At 43.3% G+C, this 25410-nt stretch overlaps 1 protein-coding gene across 1 annotated transcript in view; it reads right to left on the bottom strand.

Moving 5' to 3' along the window:
- The window catches only part of CPNE3 (copine 3), a 105493-nt gene that overhangs the window by 19658 nt on the left and 60425 nt on the right, over window positions 1-25410 (bottom strand). The window contains exons 5-11 of the mRNA XM_082258530.1: window positions 23413-23484; window positions 23140-23223; window positions 20546-20635; window positions 9895-9993; window positions 8558-8644; window positions 5664-5723; window positions 3917-4050 (exon numbers count right to left, since the gene is read on the bottom strand). Of these exons, the coding sequence (XP_082114656.1) occupies window positions 3917-4050; window positions 5664-5723; window positions 8558-8644; window positions 9895-9993; window positions 20546-20635; window positions 23140-23223; window positions 23413-23484 (626 nt within the window). The remainder of the gene's footprint in view (window positions 1-3916; window positions 4051-5663; window positions 5724-8557; window positions 8645-9894; window positions 9994-20545; window positions 20636-23139; window positions 23224-23412; window positions 23485-25410) is intronic.

Genomic DNA, 25410 nt, shown 5'->3' with positions numbered 1-25410 from the left:
CAGTGTTACAGATCTGAATGCAGTGCATGTTTACGCATCTGTGTGAATGGCTCCATTGAAAAAAATGCAGCTGTATTCAGAATTAAAAAACACTTAGGGTCCTTTCACACGACCGCTCCGATCAGATCCGCCTGCCAGTTTTTTAGGCGAATCTGATCGGATGCTCCATGCATCCCTATGGGGCAGCGGATGTCAGTGGAGACATGTCCGCTGACACCCGCTGCCATCCGCATCCGATCCTGTCCGTGAAATCCGGATGGATGGAAACCCTATTTTCCATCCGTCTAGCGGACAGGCGGTCCGATCTCATCCGATTCCCCCATAGAGATGCATGAGGCTCTGACACCTCCCTCTCTGCACACAGAGCGGAGAGAGAGCTGTCACCTTCCTGCTCAGCAGTGATCTGTGTTTACGATCCCCTGCTGAGCAGCACGGATCCGCCTCTGGAGGCGGACCGTGTGAAAGGACCCGAATATGTGTGTTTTTTTTTTTTCTTATGGCCGTGTGAATGAAGCCTAACAGCAACAAGGACAGAAGGAAAAAGTAGGAAAATACCAGAACCCTGTCAGCTTTTTATTGTTGTCTTTTTCACGGTTACAGGTTTTCTCTCACTTAATGTCTGTAGGAAGTGAAAGCAAATCAAAACAGGAAGTGAAAGGAAGTGAAAGCAAATCAAAACAGGAAGTGAAAGGAGAACTCTAACAGAGATTTTTTTCAGAGCTCTGACAAGTGTTCTAACCTCTCACTATTCTATCCAAAACTGGAAAAAAAAGTTTGGGATATAGATACAATTTAAATCCACACTCCAGCCAATACTCAACCCTCAGTTGATAGATGGCAGGCACTGTCCCCATAGGGAAGATTCCCTCAGGATAAGAAATAATGGGAAAGAAATCTCTCCAATAAGGACATGGACAGGAATAGAAATCTGAAGAAGGTGCTAACCCCTCTCTGCTTCAAAATTAAAAGAAAAAAAAGATCGTAACAAAAGTAACATTGAAGTAATATATAGAGAATACAGTTGGATCAGAGCACATTTATACAGACACCAAAAATTGCACTATAAAAATGACCTCATTTGCTACAAAACCCAATCCCCTCTGTGTCTCCTCACCCCAGGAGTGTTGCATTCTTCACATCAGATTAGAACAAAGAAGTGTTTGTACAAAGAATGTTACACAAAGCAGCTCTATGGTATGAATGCCAAATTTCACAAGAGAAATCTATTACACACTGGAATATACTGGCTAAAAACCATTTATTGACTATCATACTTTATTTATATAGCTCCAAAAATTACACAGAAATGTATATTAAATAATAAAGGAGTGCAAATTAGAAACACAAGGACTAGGAAAAGAACTGGGACTTCCAAAAGAACTGAAATTGTATTAACTCCCTCCTGCCCAGCACAGGTGTCTCTTTAACAGGAGCTTTTTGACCAGGGACAGGAAGGGCTGCCCAAACACAGGACCTCTGCGATTGGCTGTCACAGTGGTCACATAGTCTTGAGTTGTTCCCACTGGCTCCTGATCATTAGTGGAGATCAGGAGCTGTCCACGGCAGCTTAGTCACTGTGCTGGCAGCGAGCAGGCTCTCAGCACAGAAACCTTGCTACATGCGGATGCATATTTGCGGCACATGGGCATGTATGCATTACATGGGCAGCAAGAGGTTGAGATGATTAAGAAATTAACTTCAGGCAGATATGAAAAACACCTATTAATGTCTTTTATTCTATGTATCTAACTACAACTAGTGTACTAATGTGCATAATTTATCTTCATATCACCCACCTGCAATGCCGTAGAGCAGCACTAAGGCTGGCCATACATTATACAATTTTCTGTACAATTTTCTTTAGATTTACCTTCAACTATGTGTAGTACAAATGCCTGCCTTATAGGATACAATTGAAAGTGTTGTTGAGTTTTGACCTCATATTATATGGTTTTTGGTAAATCTAACAGAAAATTGTACAAGTAGATTTAACATGTATGGCCAGCCTAATTGCCACTCTGGCTAAGCTTCACAGCACATGTGCTCACTGTGAACATGTGTAGGACATGGCAAAGCAAGTGACTAGTGAGTATATGCCACAATTTTTTTTTCATAATGGACTTCTGAAGAGGGGGACTTTAACTTTTAGGGTCCTTTCACAAGAACGATCCAATCAGGTCCGCCTGTCAGTTTTTTAGGCGGATCTGATCGTATCCTCCATGCATCCCTATGGGGCAGCGGATGTCAGCGGAGACATCCACTGACACCCGCTGCTAAACGATTCCGATCCTGTCTGTGAAATCCGGATGGATGAAAACCCTATTTTCCATCAGTCCAGCGGATCGGATGAGATCGGATGAGAACGGACAGGCGGTCGGTTCTCATCCGATTCCCCCATAAAGGACAGCGGGGTCCTGACTGCTCCGTCTCCGCACACAGAGCGGAGACGGAGCTGTCATCTGCCTGTCATCTGTCGATCCGCCAATCCGCGATCCCCGCTGAGCAGAGAACGGACTGCGCCGGACGGCGCATCATGTGAAAGGACCCCAAGTCTTCCTAGATTTGTACTTGTAATATTTATTATTGCACAGGAGGAGGCTGCTCGCCCGGACCGGGGTGGGTCACCCTGGTCCCTTGAGGGCTTTGGTGCAGGGATATGTATGGGTCAACTGGGATCCCTATGGTGGAACTGAACGACTTTTGTCTGCTACTCTGGGTACTGTGTAAGTTTAAAGATTCATGCTATGTATCAGCTGAATTTTTGAGTAATATTATATTCATTTATGGTAGCATGCTCCTCTCTTTATTTCTTTTTGTATGTAGGTACCACTGTCACCCCCTGATGAAGATTGTGTATATCACTGAAATGTGTTTGGGAATTGTTACAAAGAAAGTTGCTTGTTAATGTTATATGTTCATTGTATATGCCTGGAATTAAGAGGTATACAGTTATACATTTTTGTAAAAACTCAAGTAATTATATAAAGTTTTTCTTTTAATCATGAGATTTTATATTCAGAAGTTTGTATAATAAAATTAAATTGTTTTAAAAATTGGTTGTGTTTTTGGCTGCAAAAAAGTCCCATGGGAGAACTTATTTTCTAAATTATATGGGGACATGGCAGCATCTGGTCTCAGAGGGGTCCATCCATCCATCTTGTAAACAATGACCCATAGCTGTGTTGCACTGTCAAGTCAGTCAGCTGGGAGCATATTGTTGACCAAGCTGTGCTTCACATGCATAGGAAATCAAGGAGCTGTTTTTGCACTGCATGGCAAGATTACCTGGATGACAAAACTGGCTGAACACGACAACAGATCACTTCACAGGTAAAACATATCTCATATATAGATTTCGATTTTGGAGCTGAGTCTTACCTGCAACTCCATATTCCAGGTGTATTAAGTAATGCATACATTATATATTCATGAGTTTGAATAGCAAAGCATAACCATGTGAAACAGAAATTTATCCTGCAGCTACCAACAGAATCAGAATAATAATGTGTGCAAATAAGGTTTCCATTTGTCTGAGAGTTTTAGGTTTCTAAAATCTTGGGCAGACAAGTGTTCTAGTTTTTTTCAAACATCTGCAATAGATGTATCACTTCATTTGCAAAACTTTTCCACCTAAAGCTCGGTTAGGAAGTGGCCAGAGCTATGTTTTATGATGTCAACTTTTGATCAGCAGATGGGGGGGGTTTAAGAATCAAGCTGAGTTCCTATAGTATCGGTCCCATACTTTGTCCCACTGCTTCTGTTTTGCAGTGCCTTGCTGTGCGGCAGAATAATAAATCCCCCCCCCCCCCCCCACTTCCCAGAGTACAGCTTCCTACATCACATTAGGAACCAAACAATGAAAGCTGAAATCTTTGCATTGCCTTATAAAAAAATACTTAGATTGTAAAGAGCTTACGTGTCATAATCCTGAATGACCATACCCACAGACCAGATGGCATTCAGATATTCATTGACACCATTAGGACTAATGTAGTGCAGAGAGTTGGGAGATCGAGGGTCACCATTGGATCCAGTAAAGTCAATGCCAACCTATAAAGGACACAGCAAAGTGAATAGTTTATTAAAATAAAGAAATAGTATAATACAACGTGAAAGCTGTTGTGTGTTTGTTTGAAGGCGAAATACAATACTGAGCCCTACAAAATATTTAAAGTAGAACTTGATAGGATTGGATAGAATAGGGGAACTTATAACCTCTCAGTTTTCTTTATGTCATCTGTATCACATTAGGGAGATTTCCCTTAACTTCTTGTCCTATAGCCAAAACAGGAAGTGAAAGGAAATCCCTAAAAGTGAGGGAATCCCTGGTTGTCACTGGAACTAGTGTCTCCATTGGAGCATTTTCCATCTACTCCTTTCTGGTGACTTTCACGTTCAGTGATATAGGGCAAATGGAGATGGTGAGTCTACCTAAAGGCACAGACCGCAATAAATACCTGACAGGTATTCAAATCCCTCTCCACTCTATCCAAAACTAAAAAAAGTTTGCCTTTAGTTATAATTGTAACTGTCTCAGGCTGTTTATATCCCCCCCCCCCCCCCCCCCCCCCCCCACACACACACACACACACACACACACACACACACACACACACACACACACACACACACACACACACACACACACACACACACACACACACACACACACACACACACACACACACACACACACACACACACACACACACACACTAATGAGTTTCAGATGTTTAGATTTGAATTGTATTGCAGCAACAAAGACTGTGCAGGATATTTCTGTCCTTATAAAATTGGGTCATACATGTCACAATTTCTGAAATCCATGAGTTGTGGCTTCTGTGGCCACTGATAACAGAGGGCCACACTTAAATTCTGTGGATGTGTGATACGATTTAAAGCCAAGTTAAATTTTTTAATAGTTTAAAGGAATAAACATATGAAAGCTGCAATGGTTTTTTTTGTTTTTGAACACATGATCTGCAGCAGGGATGAACTTGGGAATGTTTGGACAGGAGTCCAGCCAAAACCACTTTAGCCATCCCAGCAGGAAGATGTCAAAGTGAACAGGCAATCGTAGGCGGATGCATTTCCCACCCCATAGCCACACGTATACATACCCCTTGTATATGTTTGGCTTCCACCACCTATAACTGGGTGTCCGCTTTGACAGTCTCCGGTCAAGATAGCTTAGGCAGGTTTCCAACTTGTGTCCGAACCCACCGGAGCTCGTCCCTAACCTGCAGCTGTTATTGCTGTCCATGCTTTACTGCCTAAATAACCCAATTCAGAATAAGCAAGTAAGTAATGAAGTGTTAAAACACCTGGCACATAGAAGCCAGTCTCCGCCCAGTAACTCACAATGTAGTGAAGAAAGGATAAGGATAGCAGCATTAAAGCGTGCAACTTCAAAAACGGCAGCTCCAATATTTCTATTCTGCAAGGTGCCTTTTAAAGGTGTTGCCCCAGAAAACAAAACTCTTTAGGTGATCACTGATTTAATCCTTATGCTGGGGAAAAGTCACTTTCTTAACCTATGGACATTACCCATTTCAATCCAAAAGGCTTACTAACTTTACCTGGAAGATCCTGTTGCTTATGCAAGTTAAAAAAAGATTTTATAAATCAAATAAAATGAATACAAATTAAAACTGAATACTTACAACAAAATTCATTTGACATCCACCCATTATATAATCCAGGAAAGTGTATTCCACCGTGATCTTGAAGTAAAAAAGCAATATATAAATATCAAGGGCAATTTAAAAGATTACAATAAAATAATGTAAATAGTGTTTGTATTCTGTATATAAAAAAATATAAAGGATAAGAAATAAAAAATTTACTTCTAGCTAGCAGAATCTGCCATCTGCTGGGCAGTGTGGTAATCACATAGTATTAACAATGTTTCCCATCTGTGTGCAGACTGTGGACATTAAAGTAATATAAAATACTTACCGTGCAGTTAAGTGGCTTTTAAACGAGTAATCCCAGTTGGGGCTGGACTTTAAAGATCCTCAAAGATCACAACAAAGACTCTAAAGACTGTTGAAGAGCTAACAGCTTAGACACACCTGATGTGTTTACATTAGACCGATTACAGGATTATTATTATTATTTTTATTATATAGGATTATATAGCGCCAACAGTTTGCCTACAGTCTAAAAAGGGAGGGGATGCCAGGATTCCTGATATACAATGTAATAGGGAAAAAAATAAGATTTCACTGTCTCGGTTATGAACTGAACTTTGAAGAATTCTCCCCAATTCCTATAGCTATAGAGGTGACCTTTATGACGTATAGGTACATCCTCAGGATGAAGTGGCTGTACCGGCCAGCTGCAGCCATGATCCCGGTACCAAAATTTTCAGCCTGAGAAGGGCTTTAATGTAGAAGTGATTCAATTGGCTCCGGCTCCACCGCCACCCAACCACTATTACAGGGTGCAGAAGCCCCCGCTGCTGCCTTCCCTGGGCTCTCCCATTCTATTGGGAAGCCTGGAACTGTCGCCACTATGTGCCTTTGTGAACTGAGAGGGAAGGAAGGTACTAGATGAGTGACATCAGCATACAATAACATTTAGCCTGCTGTTAGCTGAATATGGGTCACAGGAGTGCAGAACAAAGTGCACCCCTGTAATCCCCAGGAGGAGTGGGGCCAAAAGTGCTCCTACTCCTTGTAAACCCCCCCATTAAAAAAAAAAAAAAAAACCTCTGTAAGACAAAAGGCATAATGAGCTAGTAAACATCGCATACTAGCTCATTATGAAACACTCACCTTAAAATGAAGCCCTCCAGCAGTGCAGGCAAGCCGCTGAGACTGCCGACATCTTCCCCTGTGTTCTTCCAGGTTCGCGGGCTCCAGCACGGTGAGTGGCCAGAGCCGCCATGACGTCACTCCTGGGAGCCGCCAGTCATGACACAGGACTCTAAAGTAACGGAACTGTAGGAGATATTCACAGTACCTACAGGTAAGCCTTAATATAAGCTTACCTGTAGGTACAAGTAAAAACGAAGACTTTATTGCCTCTTTAACCTCTTTGCGCCACGCCTCCCGGCCCTTTAACCACTTCAATACAGGGCAGTTACACCCCCTTCCTGCCCAGGCCAATTTTTAGCTTTTAGCACGGTTGCATTTTGAATGACAATTGTGCGGTCATGCAACACTGTACCTAAACCAAATTGATGTCCTTTTTTCCCCCACAAATAGAGCTTTCTTTTGGTGGTATTTGATCACCGCAAGGTTTTTTCTTTTTTGGTACACAAATAAAAAAAAGACCGAAAAGTTTGAAAAAAAAACAACGTTTTTTTGTTTGTGCTATAACATTTTGTAAATAGATATGTTTTTTCCTGCACTGATGAGGCCGCACTGACAGGCCCTGATGAAGCACTGATGGGGTGGCACTAATATGCAGCACTGATGGGCACTTATATATTGCACTGATGGGTAGCACTAATATGCAGCATTGGTGGGCACTGATAGGCGGCACGTATGGGCACTGGTGGGCACTGATAGGCGGCACTGATAGGCGGCACTGGTGGAAAATAATGGGCACTGGTGGGGGCACTGATAGATGGCAATGATGGGCACTGGTGGGCGGCACTGATGGGAACTGGTGGGCAGCACTGATAGATGGCAATGGCGGGCAGCACTGAAAGGGAGGGCACCACTGGCAGGCTCCCTGAGCCCTGATTGCCATCCCTGGTGGCCATGGTGGGCATCCTTGGTGGCTCTAGTGGCACCCCCCCCCCCCCCCCAGGGTCTGCACTGGTAATCAATGCTCTGATTACCAGCACAGACCCCCCCCCCCCCCCCCGCCGTGAGGAGAGCCACGGATCGGCTCTCCTCTACTCGTGCCTGTCCGGCACAAACTGAGGAAAAGCCGATCAAAAGCTCTTCCTATTTACTATGTGACCAGCCGTGATTGGACACAGCTGGTCACATGGTAAAGAGCCTATGTCAGAGTGATACACCGAAGCACCGATCACCGATCTGCCAGCCTTCCATATGACAGTGGCTCAGGATGATACAACCACCTTCCCGCTGTCATTTGCCTATAGGGCGGGCGGGAAGTGGTTAAGGCATTTAGGATGCTGGGAGGGTTTTATGATCATGTCACCGCCATGATTGCCTGTCACATGATCCGAAAGTTTCCAATCGCGAGCTGCAATCGTGAGCTTTCAGTTAGTTTCCGTTGGCTGCCGGTAACTGTGCTGGGAGCATGCTCTCGGCACAGCTCCAATTGCACTAATGAACGCAAATATGCGGGCGCTCGGCGCAAAGGCCCACCTGCTAACAGGCCACATATTTGCATGCGGCCAGTGCCAAGGGGTTAAAGTGCTTTTACTGCTTGTTCAGAATATGTGAACACTTTAATGTGCAGTCTGGACACAGGTTCACTTTAAGTCAAAATTGTCCCAGGGTCATATGAACTAATTCTTGCTAGACCCTGGCAATTCATTTTCATGTTATCAGCAGCCACTTCCCTCTATGTAGGACTCTTTATACAATACAAATGTTAGCAGTTTGCATATCTTTTGAGACAATCTACCAACCTGGCAATGTTTCACACTCACGACCCCAGAATTCCTGTAATTTTTCTTCTTCTGTCTCTTCTTTTCATTTATGCAATCAAATTCCGCCTGCAATTACACAGAGTTAATTCACTGTTCACATGCAAAGACCTAAAGGCGTTTCCAGCCTGCTTTAAAGAGACTGAAATAACTGGAGTAATGTATGACTTCCACATTCTGAAAAAGAACTGCAAGAAAATCTGTCACTGCTTTTATATGGCTGTGACTGTAATTGGACACCAGAGGGCATCTTTGCAGACACAAAGAATAGTATACAGCAGTAGAGGGCAACAAGCTAGACATTGGCATTATAATATACGACCCAAACTCTTCTAATAAGACACAAATAACATCATGTAACATTACTTATAAGAAAAAGTACTGCCTAGCATTTACAGATAACCTGTCCCAGATTTGTAGTGTACATGATTATAGATTTACTTAACCTCTTGCTGCCCAATTAACCCATATGTGCAGTGGAAAAGAGGGTGGGCTCTAACACCCACATTTCTGCACGTATGTGTCCATGGGCGGCTGTGCCGAGTTTTCTAAAGAAAACCAGCTGTAGGACTTTGCGTGCCTTGTGTTTTAATACATCTGCAATGTATTTAGCTGATTTTAACTGAAAGTTTGATTGGGGTTTAAAATACATTACATTCACATGAATAAGCAGCATAACAACCACATATGATTTTACTATAATGTTTAATATATTTTAATAAGACAAAGCTTATATTTGCCTTGGGTGAAGAGAGGTCAGATCCGTTGCCTTGTTTTTACTGCTGTTTTTGTCCATATTGAAAAAGGTTTTCATTACACTGTAAACAGTGGGGAAACCCTCAATGGGGACAAAGCAATAAAATTCTGACAGATACTCCAACCCTTTCCTGTGTTATTCTAAAGTAAAAAAAAAAAAAAAGCTCTGGCTAGAGTTGCTACTGAATGCTAAAATCACATAACATGATCATTTCAATTCAATCAATTACATGATCATTTCAATTCAATCAATTACCTTAACTAAAAAAGGGCAGACTGGGAGCAGTCGAATAGGCCTCCTGAGCCTGTTCTGCCTCCTGTCAGCATGACACCCTCTTAGGCTGCTTAGTGTTCATTAAAATCCTCATACATCGATCCTACGGTGTATGTTTGCTTGCTTTGAGAAGTGCAGTTGCAAGCATCTTGATAGGACCATGTCCTACTGACATCGTCCCCACTGCAATTAACATGTGCAGCCCAATGTAGTTGGGGCTCAGCTGGACCTCAAGGGGCCATTCACATCTAACTTAGATTTGCAATATTTGCTGTCATGGAACACTTACTGGCATTGAACGACTCGCTTCCTTTAACTTAGACATAGTGGTCTGGAAGATTCCGATGAGGTCATGTGATCCATCATTGTCATAGTCATAACATTCAACCTGGAACCCAGAAAGGAGCCATGAAGATACAGGCAGAAAAGGCCAACAGAAACCACCAACATAAGTGAAAATGTACTCCATTATAAAGTACAGCTTTAAATATTTACCCTCTGTCCATTATACACTTAAATTATTATACATTGCTCTTAAAGGTAAACTGCACTAGAGTTGTCTGTAGTAGTAGTAGTATAGTATCTAGCTGTATGATAGCAATCTAGCTGCTTCTTTATCACCTGTATGTATTTAAAATTCACTCCATATGGTTCATACTGAAGAGCATGGAATTATACTGCGCAATCCAATTGGGATTAAACTTCAATTTACAGACTGTGCACCTGATCATGGAACACTGTGCTTTTCTGTTATTTATATCTCTTAAAATGTGAATTATATAAAATCTATGCGACCTTAACTGGAAATCATACATATAACATAATGAACTCTTTTTCTCTCCTCGCCTTCCAGGACGGCCCAAACATGAGAGATGATAGGCTCCTCCTACCGGAAACACAATCAATCAACATAGTTAAAAGGCCCCACCCTTCCCTCTGCCCCTCAGTTTAGATTGTGTTTCTTCCTACGAAATATTTGTTATTTTCACTGACCTGCAGACTTTTGTAGTCCGATGGTCCCCCTGTGAGCCAGGTTCAGCAAATTGCAGTGAGAGCTGACCTCTACCTGCCACCTCCTCAGGTTTCTCACAGGTCACCCCCCGCATTAGCAAAACCGTCGGTCACCCGGTGTGACCCTCTAGGTTTTTGCTCCGGCGCCAGCAGCTCTCCTCCGCAGGACTCGGTTTTTGAAATTCCCGCCGGACGGGCGCGTCAAGCCTCGCTATCAGAGCGGACATCCGGTGACGTCAGACGCTATCGCCCGGATACGGAAGAGGAAGGTGGAAGAGATGCCAGAACCGCTAGCGCATGGTAATGCAGACTCCCAGGCTACAGGAGCTCAGACAGCTGCCAGGGAGATGAAGCCTTCCACGACTCACCCCCTGGGGAAGGAGGAAGGGCTGGGCCAGGCATCGGCAGCCAAACCCAGGTTGGAACCGGGTAAGTGCTGCAGTGCATCTTGTTTGTGCCACGTTGTTTCTAAGTCTGCTGGTAAATGAATTTATGACATAGAAATGCTTGGTGTCCCCTCTCCCTGACCATAGTCGGACTGATTGAGTGTCCTTTCGATGGTCATTGTATTTTTTAAACCAGAAAGAGTGATACTAAACTGATGTTGTATCCTGTCTTCCAGAGTCCCAGAGTGGTTCTCAGGAAACCTCCACTGCTACACCAGCCTTATCAGGTTTTGTTGCCTCTAAGAAGTGTGGTAATTGTGCAGACAGGTTACCTAGCTCCCACACAAAGCCTTTTTGCTACAAATGTATTTATAAGTTGGCAGGGAAAGAATCCTCAGCTCTAATGAAAGATTTCCTAAAAACTGTTCAAGAGGAAATGCTGACTACAATTCAGACTGTAAGATCTTCATTAGGAATTTCAGAACCCACAGTATCTCCCGCAGGGGAAGGTACCTCCTCACAAGAAAGTTTTTCAGTTAGGGCAGGACAATCCGGTCTACTACCTTCACAAAATCTTCCATCAGCACAACCTAGAAGTAGACTGTTAGCAGAAGAAGACTGCTCAGTCTCCCAATCCAGTTCAGAGGGTGAAGGAGAAAGGGACTCAGAGGAACCAGAGGAGACAGAACCAACTAGGAATCTGGGCTGGATAACATGCAAGGGCTCCTTCAGGCAGTGTATGCTTCTGAAGAGATACCCGATTTGCCAATAGAGACTTCAGCCCAGGATAGACTCTAGAAGGGTCTGGGGAAGATTCCTTCTAGAGTTTTACCTATCCACCAATCCCTGAAAGGGTTAGTCCTTCAACAATGGCAGCGCCCGGAAAATAGGTTTAGTAGACCAGGATCCTGGAAACGGAGATTTCCCTTTAAAGAAGAAGATATTGAACATTTTATGAAGAGTCCTAAACTAGATGCACCTTTGGCACAAGTAACCAAAAAATCTGACCTCTCCTTTGTCGATACAGGCAGCATAAAGGATGTTATGAATCAAAAAGCGGAGTCCCTTCTGAGGAAAGCCTGGGAGGCAAATGCTTCTACAATGGCCCCAGCATTAGCTGCCTCCTGTGTGGCAAGGAATACCTTTTGCTGGATTGACCGGTTGAACAAAAACTTGCCGCAAGAAAAGACCCAAGAATTACAAGATTCCCTTTCGTTAATAGGGAAAGCGGTAGCTTACTTGGCAGACGCAGCAGTAGAGTCTGTTGTAGCCTCTGCAAAAACAGGTGCCCTCTTAAATTCTGCCAGAAGAGCCATTTGGCTAAAGGAATGGGAGGGGGACCTTACCTCCAAGACAAAGCTCTGTGCCTTGCCTTTTGAAGGATCTCTACTCTTTGGTTCTGGTTTAGATGAAGTTCTAACCAGGTCCTCAGAAAAAGGGAAAAAATTTCCAATAAAAAGAAAAGAGACACCCAGGAAATTCTTTAGAGGCCCCCAGGAACAAAGTCAGAATAGGCGTAAAAAAGAGCTGGCCAAGAGATGGGGTTTTAGGAGGGGAAGACAAAGAAACAATTTGCTCTTTCCTTCCGCCGCAGGCTCAAGAGACAACAAGTGACGCCAACGTCAAAGTGGGGGGCAGACTAAGCCAATTTCTGACCCATTGGGAAGAAATTTCAGTCTCCCCATATATTTACGCCTTCATACAGGAAGGTTATTGCCTTCAATTCACCTCGATACCTCCTACGACAATAACCCTTACTGGCAGAACAGTTAGTGATAATCCCGGTTCCAGAAGATCAACATCTTCAGGGTTTCTACTCCCATGTGTTTGTGGTCCCAAAACCATCAGGCAAATTTCGCTTGATAATAAACTTAAAAAAACTCAACAAGTTCCTGCGGTACAAAAAGTTTTCGATGGAAACCATTTATTCCGTACGAAAGAACTTACTAAAAGATGTTTTCATGACCACACTGGACCTCAGAGATGCTTATCTGCATGTTTCCATCCATCCAGAACACCAGAAATTCTGAGGTTCGCCATAGTGACAAAAGGAAGGACAACGCACTGGCAGTTCAGAGCACTACCGTTCGGATTGGCTGCCAGTCCAAGAATCTTTACAAAGATTATTGCGAAGGCAGTGGCTCACCTACACCTTTTAGGGATTGCCCTGATTCCATACTTGGACGACCTACTGATTTTTGGAAGATCAGCGGCCCAAGTGAACCTGGATACCCAACAGGTGATAGACTTCCTACAAAAACTAGGATGGCTCATCAACCTGAAAAAGTCATCACTGGTGCCTACCCAGATACAGACCTTTTTGGGTTTCCAGGTAGACTCAAGGGCTCAAAAACTTTTTCTACCCCAGGAAAAAAGAGAGAAGATAAGTTCTGCAGTCCGGACACTGGTGGAAGCTCCCTCCTGTTCCAGGAGAGAGGTTCTAAGAGTTTTGGGACTAATGTCAGCCAGCACACCAGCGCTTGTATGGGCGCAACTTCGTGCAAGAGAACTCCTGTTCTCCCATCTGTCCTCCTGGGACAGAAAGACAGAATCCTTAAACAAGCACGTCAACCTCACTCCACAGGTGCAGACATCTCTGGAATGGTGGAAAAACCCAAACAACTTGGGAAAAGGCAGACCCTGGGGGCAGTGGAATCCCATAGAGATTACCACGGACGCCAGCACAAAAGGTTGGGGAGCCCACCTGGAGGGGGCTCAGGCACAAGGGATCTGGGACGAAAGAACAGCACAGGCTTCATCAAATTTCAGAGAATTGAAGGCAGTGGGGGAGGCTTTGAAAGCCTTCCAAGTATTCATTCTCAACAGAGAAGTTCTCATCCTCTCGGACAATACTACAACAGTGGTATATCTGAACCGACATGGGGGAACCAGATCCAGGCCCATCTTGGACCTAGCTACAGAAATCTTGAGTTGGGCCGAAGAGAGGATAATGTCCCTAGTAGCAGTACACATCAGGGGGAAAAACAACCTACAAGCAGATTTCCTCAGTCGTCATCTTATCCGAGAGGGAGAATGGGAACTAAATCCCAAAATCTTTCAGTTAATAGTTCAAAGATTTGGAATCCCAGAGATAGACCTGTTCGCCTTGGCTCAGAACAAAAAGGTAGACAGGTTCTTCTCCCTTACTCGGACCAGAGGGACGACAGGATTGGATGCACTAGCCCAACCTTGGCAGTTCAACCCAGCATATGTTCCCCCCCCCCCCATGTTGATTCCGAGAGTTCTTCAAAAATTAAATCAGTCAAAAAATCTCCAATTGATCCCGATTGCCCCATGGTGGCCAAAAAGGCCTTGGTTTGCCATAGTAAAGCCATGTCAGTAGCTTGCCCATGTCACCTTCCAGTCTCTCCAGACCTACTGTCGCAGGGTCCAGTACTGTGTCCGGATCCGGGGTTTTTCCAGTTGACAGCTTGGTTACTGAGAGCCAACTCCTAATTTCAAAAGGTTACTCGCAGAGAGTGGTGGATACTCATTTGATGAGCAGGAAACCTGTTACAAAAAAGAATTTTACAAAAGTATGGAAAAGATTTTGTACCTGGAGTAGACAAAAAGGGTTTGTCTCCTCCTCTATTCCTATAATCCTAGAGTTTCTTCAAGATGGAGTAGATAAGGGTGTGGCAACTAACACCCTTAGGGTACAAATAGCGGCTCTTTCGGTGTTTTTGGACACCAGTCTGGCGAAAGAGCCATTGATCAAAAGATTTTTGTTGGCCAGACAAAGGGTTACCCCTATTGTAAAAGACAGGTTCCCGCCTTGGGACCTGACAAGGGTCCTAGAGGCATTATCTAAGGATCCCTTTGAACCGTTAGAAGAAATTTCCCTTAAAATGTTGTTCCTAAAATTGGCTTTCCTACTAGCCATAACGACAGCAAGAAGAATAGGGGACCTACAAGCTCTCTCTATCAAAGAGCCATTTATGGTAGTGTTTCCAGACAGAATAGTCTTAAAACCAGATCCTCTGTATCTACCAAAGGTAGCATCTCCTTTTCACAGAACACAGGAGATAAACCTACCATCCTTCTGTGATAACCCCAAGAAAAGGAAAGAAAAGAGTTTTCATTGCATTTATGTAAGGAGAGCACTGCTCACTTATCTAGATAGAACAAAATCCTTCAGGAGGTCTAACCATCTATTAGTCCTTCACACTGGGCCCAGGAAGGGGCTGCAGGCCTCTAAACCTTCAGTAGCTAGGTAGATTAGGCAGGCAATTACCACCGCTTACGAGGCATCAGGTGTTCCTGCTCCTATTAAGATTAAAGCACACTCAACAAGAGCCCTAGCAACATCCTGGGCCGAGAAGGCTGGAGCATCATGGGAGCAAATCCGCAAGGCAGCCACCTGGTCCAGTCACGACACATTCCTGAAGCATTACCGGATAGAAGTACTGTCTCAGCAGGACCTAACCTTTGGGCGAAAGGTCTTACAGGCAGTGGTCCCACCCTAAGGTAGGCCAGGGGTAATCTAGTATCCTCTCATGTTTGGGCCGTCCTGGAAGGCGAGGAGAGAAAACTTACCGTTTACCGGTAATGGCTTTTCTGACGAGCCTTCCAGGACGGCCGGCCTACCCGCCCTGTTAAAAGGGTGCAAACAAAATTAGACTAAAATTAGGCGGTAAGTACCTATAAAACTAAATTGAAACACTTCCCTCGAAAACTGGTTGTGGAAGATACTTTTTTACAACTGAGGGGCAGAGGGAAGGGTGGGGCCTTTTAACTATGTTGATTGTGTTTCCGGTAGGAGGAGCCTATTATGTCTCATGTTTGGGCCATCCTGGAAGGCTCGTCGGAAAAGCCGTTATCGGTAAACTAACGGTAAGTTTTTTATATTAAATCCATGCTCATGTTACAATGTGATAATACATTAAAAAAAAAAAATGGTGCTTAAACAAAAAAAAAAATAAAGTTTATCAAAAAGTGTCCAAATCCTAAAGAGACAATCCACACTTGGGTACTGGTGATCAAAAAATTCAATACGAGTTCAGCTTATAAAACTCATGCAGCAATCTCACAATCACTTTAAGGTCACATAGAGCCCTGCACATTTTTCTTTTTTATATGATATGATATGATATGATTATGTTTAAATGATTCACATGAAGGGTAGGCAGCTAATAAGGGGACAGTGTGTTTAAGAGTTGCGCGGGAACACTTTATAGCGTATATTTATATATAAATTTGAAGTAAATCACGAGACCAGAAATACTAAACACTGCTATAGCAAAATGTAACATCAGACAAGCAGTCATGCATGACACAATGAATAGAGGGAGTTGTCCCGTGTCGGTCAGTGAATTGCTTGTGGTATAAACAATTATGTTTAGGATACAAGTAAACTGAACAAGGAAAAAAATGAAACTATAAAACAGTTTCTGTGTTTCGTTTAGTGATTTTGAATCGATTTGCGTACCTTACTCACCTGTTGTCTCATACTTTTATGTCCATATTTTATATGCAAATCTGAAGATATCTATCTGCATGCCAGGATGTGTAATAAACATTCATACTTTAGTAAAATCTAGTGCTGGGGTTTTTCGCCTTCCTCTGGCTCAACTGTGGTTATAGGATTGTGTATATAGGATGGTTTGTGTTTTTTTAGTTTTTTATTGGTTGAACTAAATGGTCGTTTTTTTCAACCTTTCTAACTATGTAACTATTTGGTGAAATGATCACTTGTGGGTCAAATCACACTCAGCAAAACCCCAACAGCTTTGAATGTCACACCAAGATTTCCAAAGAACATGACTGCTATTGGAGCAATTCAAACAATTTTACAACCCTAGGCACATATATAATGAAAGTGATATTAAATCCTGAGTTTTTTAAACATGTGCAGCAGCTGATTTAATTACTTTATGACAATGCAGCTCTTTATTTCTTAATCCTTGCCTATATTCCTGTTTAACCAGTTCCTGCCTGGTCAATAGCAGATTGACAGACCGGCAGGTGCTTTTCCCACCTGATTGGATGTCATATAACGTCCTGTCAGGATGCGCCAATTGTGTAGCCATGCAGCGGTGGGATCTGTCACTACACGTGTCCACGGGATACAGCCGATGACTGATCAGAGTACCGGCTCACTGCCGGTACCATGTGCCTACCGTGACGAATCACAGCAGGTCATATGACAGTTGCACACAATAGATGGCTTCCTTTCAAGCCATCCAATTTGTACAAATGTGGGGCTAGCTGTGATTGATCAATTTGATACAGACAGGGCCAATCACAGCCCATATGTACCATGTGATGAGATTTGATCAATCACAGCTAATCACAACAGATTGAATGATTTAGTTTGATTCAGCAAAATGCTTGCTTACAGCAATGTAATAAACTGCTATAAACAAACATAATGTGTAAAAAAAAAAAAATCTTGATCACTTCCGCAGAGCAGTACAATGTTACTATGGTAACAATATATTTCTCTGGTCACACTGTGTAAAGAAAAAAAAATGTAATATTCGTACTATCACCAGCCACTGTCCCTGGTCACCGTCAAACCAGTTATATAGTGTTATATAGTGATGCTGTACTGCACTGGTGACCGTATTAATAAAAAAAAAAAAAAAAAACACTTCAATAAAGTGCACTTGCACTCCCTTCTTGCCTAGACCGATTTTCAGAATTCAGTGCTGTCACACTTTGAATGACAATTGCGCGGTCATGCTACACTGTACCCATATTAAATTTTATCTCTTTTTTCCCCACAAATAGAGCTTTCTTTTGCCGGTATTTGACCACCACTGGGTTTTTTTTATATTTTGCTAAACAAATTTAAAAAAAGACCAACATTTTAGGAAAACAAAAGTTTTTCTTTGTTTTGGATATAAAATTTTGTAAATAGGTAAATTTCCTCGGGCATTAATGAGGTGGCACGAATATGCAGCACTGATAGGCGCACTGATGGACACTGATAGATGACACTGACAGGCACCACTGATGGGCACTGATTGGCATCGGTGATGGGCACTGATTGGCATTTGGGGTGCAGACCTCTGACGGTGGCTGCGTTGACAATCAATGCGCTGATTATCAGCGCAGTCCCCCCGTCAGGAGAGCCACTGATCGGCTCTCCTCTACTCGCGCCTTTGTCAGCGTGAACTGAGGAAAGCCAATTACCGGCACTTCCTGGTTACCGCTGTGATTTGTTACAGCTGATTACATGGTAAAAAACCTACATCATAGGCTCTTTACTGAGATTAGGGATGCGATGTGTCGGAGCAACACACTGCACCACAGATCGCTGTTCTGCGCGCCCCCGGGGGCATGCAAGAGCGGCTTATTCTGCTGGGCGACATATGACGTCCAGTCAGGATAAATGATACCCCGGCCGACAGAGCCATCATACTGCTATAGGCTGGGCGGGAAGGGGTTAAAGTGGTTATAAACCCCCCCCCCCCCTTGTGTGTTTGTACCTACAGATAAGCCTATAATAAGGCTTACCTATAGGTACTGTAAATATCTCCTAAACTCGCACAGTTTAGGTGATATTCACTGTATAGTGTGGCAATGACGCATTCGCTCTGAAGGAACGGCCGCCCATGCCAATTCTTCAGAGCCCTGTGCCGTGACCGGTGGCTCCGCGTGCATGCATGGGAGTGATGTCACGCGGCTTCGGCCTGTAGCACAGCCGGAGTCCGCGGACCCGGAAGGAAGATGGGTGAAGATGGATGCGGCCTCCAGCGGGGACGACGAGGACTTCATTTGGAGGGAAGTGTCACATCATGTGCTAATATGCAATGCATACTAGCACATTATGCCTTTACTTTTCAGGTGACAAAAAAGAAAAAAAAGAAATTATACTTTACTTCCTCTTAAAAAAAGGAATGACAAAAATTTACAAATTTAAAAAAAAAAACGCCATGCCTTCTACTAAATACGTAGGACTGTCTACTTTCCAAAAAAGGGGTCATTTGGGGGGTATTTGTACTGTCCTGACATTTTAGGGCCTCAAGAAATTAGATGGGCCGTCAGTACATCGGGATTGATCAATTTTCATATATACTGTATACCATAGTTTGTGGACTCTTATGACTTTCACACAGACTAAATAATAAAAAAGGATTTGGGTTATTTTCACCAAAGAAATGTAGCAGAATACATTCTGGGCTAAATTTATGAAGAACAATAATTTATTTGCAAAATGTTATACCAGAAACTAAGAAAAACGTGTTTTGTTTTTTTTTTTTTTTTCACAATTTTCAGTCTTTTTTAGTTTATTTAGCAAAAAAAAATTAAAAAAACCCAGTGGTGATTAAATACCAGCAAAAGAAAGCTCTAGTTGTGTGAACAAAATAATAAAAATTCAATTTTGCATGACCGCGTAATTGTCATTCGGAGTGAGACAGCGCTGAATGATGAAAATTGGCCTGGGCAGGAGGGGGGGGGGGTCTAAAAGTAATGAAGTAGTTAAGCTGATACCATGACTGCTGCCCCAGGTTGCCGGTTTCAAAGAAGCTCCTTTCTCTTGCAGTGTCCTATGGAGCCAACCTTGCATGCAAAGACTAGAACTGTGTCTCCCTACACTGTGTACATTAATAGAAACACACAGCCCTGAAGTCTAGCATAGAAAGGCACGCCCCTGCTCCCCCAAACTAATAGACTGCCTGTAGACTGCACTGTCCACTGTTAACTCTTCCCTGTGAAGATCAGAAGTTCAGGAAGGTAACACGGAGAGAGCCAGCAGCATAGAAAGTTGTAAACTGCAAATGCTGGGGTAAGAATTTCAAAACAACAGTTTACTGGGGAATGTATATGTTTGCGCTGTATAGGTGGCTCTGAGGAAGAGGCGTAGGCCTCGAAACGCGTCAGCCGTCATCCTAATAAGACAATGGACTTTCATATGGACTACTTTTGACACTCAAGTTTCTGAGTCCGATATGATTGATTTCATCTGTGTTTGTGAGTAGCCATTTTTTTTATGTTACAATAAAAAACATTATTGAGCATAATGCGCTAGGTCGATGCGCCCTTTTTTGTGTTTTTTGTTTGCAGTACTGTTGGACTGCCCCAGTCCTTTAGGGCAGCAAGACCACAGCCATCTGAGACGCCTTTTGTAAAGCTTTGTGGGAAGAGCGGTCGGGGAGCCTCATCTTCTGAGCGCAGGAGAAAGGTGTGTCTTTCACCTTATTTTGTTTGGAGCAAGTAAAAAAAAATGCTTTAATAGGGGTTTGATAGCACTACAGAGGAAAGATGTATGGAAGCTCCTATTGCTATTTTCCCCTTCTATAGTTCTATGTCATGCCGATCCAGCAGTTTTGGTCTCTGAACGTACACAGATTAGGAGTTCAGCCTTCATTCTAATCTTTCTGATCTGCATGTTTTTCCAGAGGAGTGTCCTAACCTACTGAGGCCAAAGGCAGTCAGGCAACTAGCATTTTGATATCAAAAGAAAAGGAAAAAATAACTAGAAGAGGAACAGCTTCCTTTATATTTTAACAGGCACTTCTGAAGTGCTGGTGGTTTTAGAAAAACAGACACACATGCACAATTTTTAGGAGTATATTAGTAGTAAATATCCCTTACCCGAATTGGCTTCTCCATATCCCCATTGCATAGGGACCGCAGTGGTATTTTGAAGGGTCTCCAGACAGGATTCAGATTATTTTTGACCACCTGTGAAGTAATTGTACACAATAAAAATGTCCAAACAGTACACAGTACAATAAATGCAGTGCATTTATTTCATATAACCTATGATTCGTGCATTGGTTAGAACCCACTATACATTATTTAAAAAAATAAATAAAAATTAACAATTTAAAAATGTACACAATTATGCTTTCAATCCTATATAGTCATCAAAGCATTAGCAGTGCTCAACCAGTGTGTGAAACACTGTGTGCTTCCAAAATCATCCAAAATAAAGTACCATTCGTAAGTGATGTTAATAAGGAAATTCAACCAATTGGTCCTTCGTACAGCCAATGTGAGTGTTTGGACACACCAATCCATCACCACACCTTGTGAGATCAGGTTCCCATTAGAGATTGCACTCACCGAATAACCAAACATCAAACACCGCTGATGAAGTCAGGATGACGAAATGGCGTCTGGGCGTGACCGTGCAACACCCAACGATGCCAGCAGCTCAACAGGAATCATCGTACTCAGGGTCACTCCAGGAATCGGTGAGAGAGATTGTGCTGGCTGGGCAGTTTCTATGGAGATTTTCTTCGCTGTTTGATGCTGTGACAATTTTTATTGTTTGTAAGTGCATTCAAGGAGGGGGGTTTTTAATTAATAAAAAGTTTAAGCAATATTACGCTATGTAGCATTTTTTTTTATGTCATGAGAGAGATCTTGTATTCATCGGGGCCTCAGATGACCAAGGATAAATTGATACAAGGCACTTGATGTTTGTATACTCAGGGAGCGGATCTCACGAGGTGTGGTGATGGTATTGCTGTGTCCAAACACTCACATTGGCTGTACGAAGTACAGATTTGCTGAATTTCCTTATTAACATCACTCACGAATGGATGAATTTCGAAGCACAAAGTGTTTCACACACTGGATAAGTGCTGCTAATGCTATGATGACTGTATAGGATTGAAAGCATAATTGTGTATAATTATTCTATTCTTTATAGCAGCAGCTAATGGTGCAATCAAATATTATCTGTAATTTCAATTTTGGACTTTTTCTTCATGTGCGCTGGGTTTTGGGGAATTATTTGCCTTTTTGATATTATTTGCAATATAAAAATGTAATTGTTCTATGGGTTGGGGGGGGGGATATATAATTCAAGCGACAACCGCACCATTCTAGAAACCAGATTGCAGTTTAAAGTGAACCTGACCTGCCTTTAAATTATTTCTATGCCAATAACAGTGTTGCAAAAAAATGTAGGTACCTTTTTGTGTCTGTAGGTAGCTGTATTGGTCTTCAAATTGGTCTGTGTATCCCTGTGCAGCCCCTTGGACACCAGGCCCAGGTTGTACATGGAGCCTTAAATTCTACCCAAGTCGATAATAAGCCCCAATTCATCCCGTTACCAAACTACAACCTCTGTCACATTTAAATGTTAAAGGGCAGAGGTTGCAGCCTCAGGAGGGGGCAACACTTATTGGCAACTTGGCAAAAAGTGAGCAGTCTGTACGTACAATCCAGGGGAATTCTGCAGGGACACAGGCATTGACCTGAAGACAGGGGTACTTGCACTTCAACACGGTTACTAACTAATAAATATAAGGATCAGGTCACATACAAGTTAAAGAAAACTGTTTTTTTTTTTCTTCCTGACAAAAACTTTTTTTTTTTTGTAGAAATTATTTAGTCGTGTTGGTTATCAGGCTGCAGATGTACATTTAGCTTTAAAAGTGGCCATACATGATCACACCTGATCATTCAAAAACAAAAAAACACTGAAGGTTTGTTCTCTTTATGAGAGATGTACTTTCACTTTGTGATGGAAGATCTATTATTTCTATCAGGAAGTAACTATACTATAAAATGGCTGGTCTCTGGTTGTTCCTGTACATTAAAGCTGGTTCATCTATGGCAGTGGTCCTCAACTCCGGTCCTCAGGGCCCACTAACAGGCCAGATTTTATGTATTACCTTGAGGAGATGCAGACTAGAGTACTGCAATCACTGAGCAGCAAATGATATCATCTGGGATGTATTTCAGTTATCTTGCAAATCTGGCCTGTTAGTGGGCCCTGTAGGCCAGGGTTGAGGACCACTGATCTATGTTACTGGATAACTCCTTACAGTGACGGAACTAGCAGGGTCGCAGCAGTCGCACTCGCAACTGAGCCCTAGAGTTCCGCCACTATGGGGGGGCCACCCGCCCGCCTGATAAGCACTAGTAACATGGTAAAGGGCCACTGATTGTCAGAATGACACAGCAGTCATAGAGCATGCTGGATGTGCACCTCAGGGGGCACATGGGAGGCAGGATTCTGGGGGGGGGGGGGGGGGGATGGGATGTCCATGGACGCCCTCCCAGAACTGGAAGCCTGGAGCTCAATCGATTGGGGGGGGGGGGTAGGGGGGCCCTTCATGGTTTCTTGAACCGGGGCCCTGAAGGTTCTAGTTACGCACCTGACTCCTTAGCATACAAAAGCATTAGTTCATAATTATGTTGCACCTCCCTTTACCTAGGATTGCACTTACTTCTGTCCTGTGGACCATCTGCCATCTTCCATCATCCCCCTGTCTGTAAAACTCCAGGTAAGGGTCAGACTTTCCAAAGAAATCCTGCAAAATTACCATGTAAATGTTATATACAACATTCCTCACCATTCTCTCAACACATTCATTACTGAAAAATATTTAATACAAGACTGTACAATGCCACTGTATGTAGACCAATAAGGTCAAATATCTGATCAGTTAATAAAAGCTACAAGAATCTGAAATCTAAATCAGTAAAGATCAGCATTTTACCTTATTGTCCAATTTTCTTGCTTCTGCTTCAAACTGTACAACTCTGTTATCCTTAATCTCCTCTGCAAATATCTGAAAAGTAAAAACCAATACTGAAACATTAGTTGCACTATGTAATATATATGCACCCTTTGAAGAACAAAAATATTTATTAGGTCACATTAGGGTTTAATTATTTTTATTAAAAAAAAAAAAAGGACATAATTCAACAAAATCAAAAACTCAGGTAATATTAACTTCTTCCGGCCTGCGCTATAGCCGAAGTACGGCTACAGCGCGGGCTCTAATTTCCGGGAGGCCGTCTTTATACAGCCTCCCAGAAACAGGCTCCCTGCGAGCGCGCATCGGGGAAAATCTGTATCGGCCGTGTCCCTTGGACACAGCCAATCACAGATCGTGGTAAATGGCCAATCACAGCGGCCATTTACCACGTGATTGGCCCATGCAATGAGAGATGATCTCATATGTAAACATATGAGATCATCTCTCATCGCCAGCTCTCCTTCCTCACACAGAGACTGCGTGTGAGGAAGGAGCATAGCCGATCAGCCGTTCGGGGACACAGAAAAATGTAATCAGGGCACTGATCACCGGTGCCCTGATTACAACAGAGGTAAATAAAATACAATGTGCCCACCATCAGTGCCCACAGTGCCCTCCATCAGTGCCCCCCATCAGTGCCCATAGTGCTGCCAGTCAGTGCCCATCAGTGCCTGCTCATTTAGGCACTGAGCACTGACTGGCAGCACTATGGGCACTGGTGCTGCCCATCAGTGCCGCCCATCAGTGCCACCCGTCAGTGTCCATCAGTGCCGCCCATCAGTGTCCAGCAGTGCCGCCTCTCAGTGCCCATCAGTGCCGCCCGTCAGTGCCGCCTCTCAGTGCCCAGCAGTGCCACCTCTCAGTGCCCAGCAATGCCACCTCTCAGTGCGCATCAGTGCTGCCTATCAGTGCTCATCAGTGCGGCATATTAGTACCTCCTCATCAGTGCCACCTCATCAGTGCCCATAAGTGCCACCTCATCAGTGCCCATCAGTGCAGCCTATCAGTGCCCATCAGTGCAGCCTATCAGTGCCCATCAGTGCCGCCCGTCAGTGCCCAGCAGTGCCACCTCTCAGTGCCCAGCAGTGCCACCTCTCAGTGCCCAGCAGTGCCACCTCTCAGTGCCCAGCAATGCCACCTCTCAGTGCCCAGCAATGCCACCTCTCAGTGCCCAGCAATGCCACCTCTCAGTGCTCATCAGTGCTGCCTATCAGTGCTCATCAGTGCGGCATATTAGTACCTCCTCATCAGTGCCACCTCATCAGTGCCCATAAGTGCCACCTCATCAGTGCCCATAAGTGCCACCTCATCAGTGCCCATCAGTGCAGCCTATCAGTGCCGCCTATCAGTGCCCATCAGTGCAGCCTATCAGTGCCCATCAGTGCAGCCTATCAGTGCCCATCAGTGCCGCCTCATCAGCGCACATCAGTGAAGGAGAAAAAAATTGTATTTATTTTCAAAATTTACTCGCAGAAAATAAGAAAAACTTTTTTTTTTTCATAATTTTCTGTCTTTTTTCTATTTTTTTTGTAAGAAATAAAAAAACCCAGAGGTTATTAAATACCACCAAAAGAAAGCTCTATTTGTGTGAAAAAAATTATACAAATTTCATATGGGTACAGTGTAGCATGACCGCGCAATTGTCATTCAAAGCGTGAGAGCGCTGAAAGCTGAAAATTGGCCTGGGCAGGAAGGGGGTGTAAGTGCCCGGTAGGCAAGTGGTTAATAAAAAAAAAAGGAAAAGAAAAAAACAATAGGAAACCATATGGGTTTTGTATACGCCACAATATATATTTATAAACATATAATAAATGTATATTAAAAAGGTGTATCCCCTAGACACTTGTACTTACATCCATATTTATGACATTTCTTTCGCAGAAAAAGAGCCAAGAGACAAGTGAGAAGTGGGGGGAAACCCTTTTCTAAGTACAAATACCCTTTCTGATCTTTATT

The sequence above is a fragment of the Pelophylax lessonae genome (assembly GCF_965119305.1).
Source record: "Pelophylax lessonae genome assembly, chromosome: 5".
Lineage (NCBI taxonomy): Eukaryota > Metazoa > Chordata > Amphibia > Anura > Ranidae > Pelophylax > Pelophylax lessonae.
This window is presented reverse-complemented; position numbering and strand designations above follow the sequence as displayed.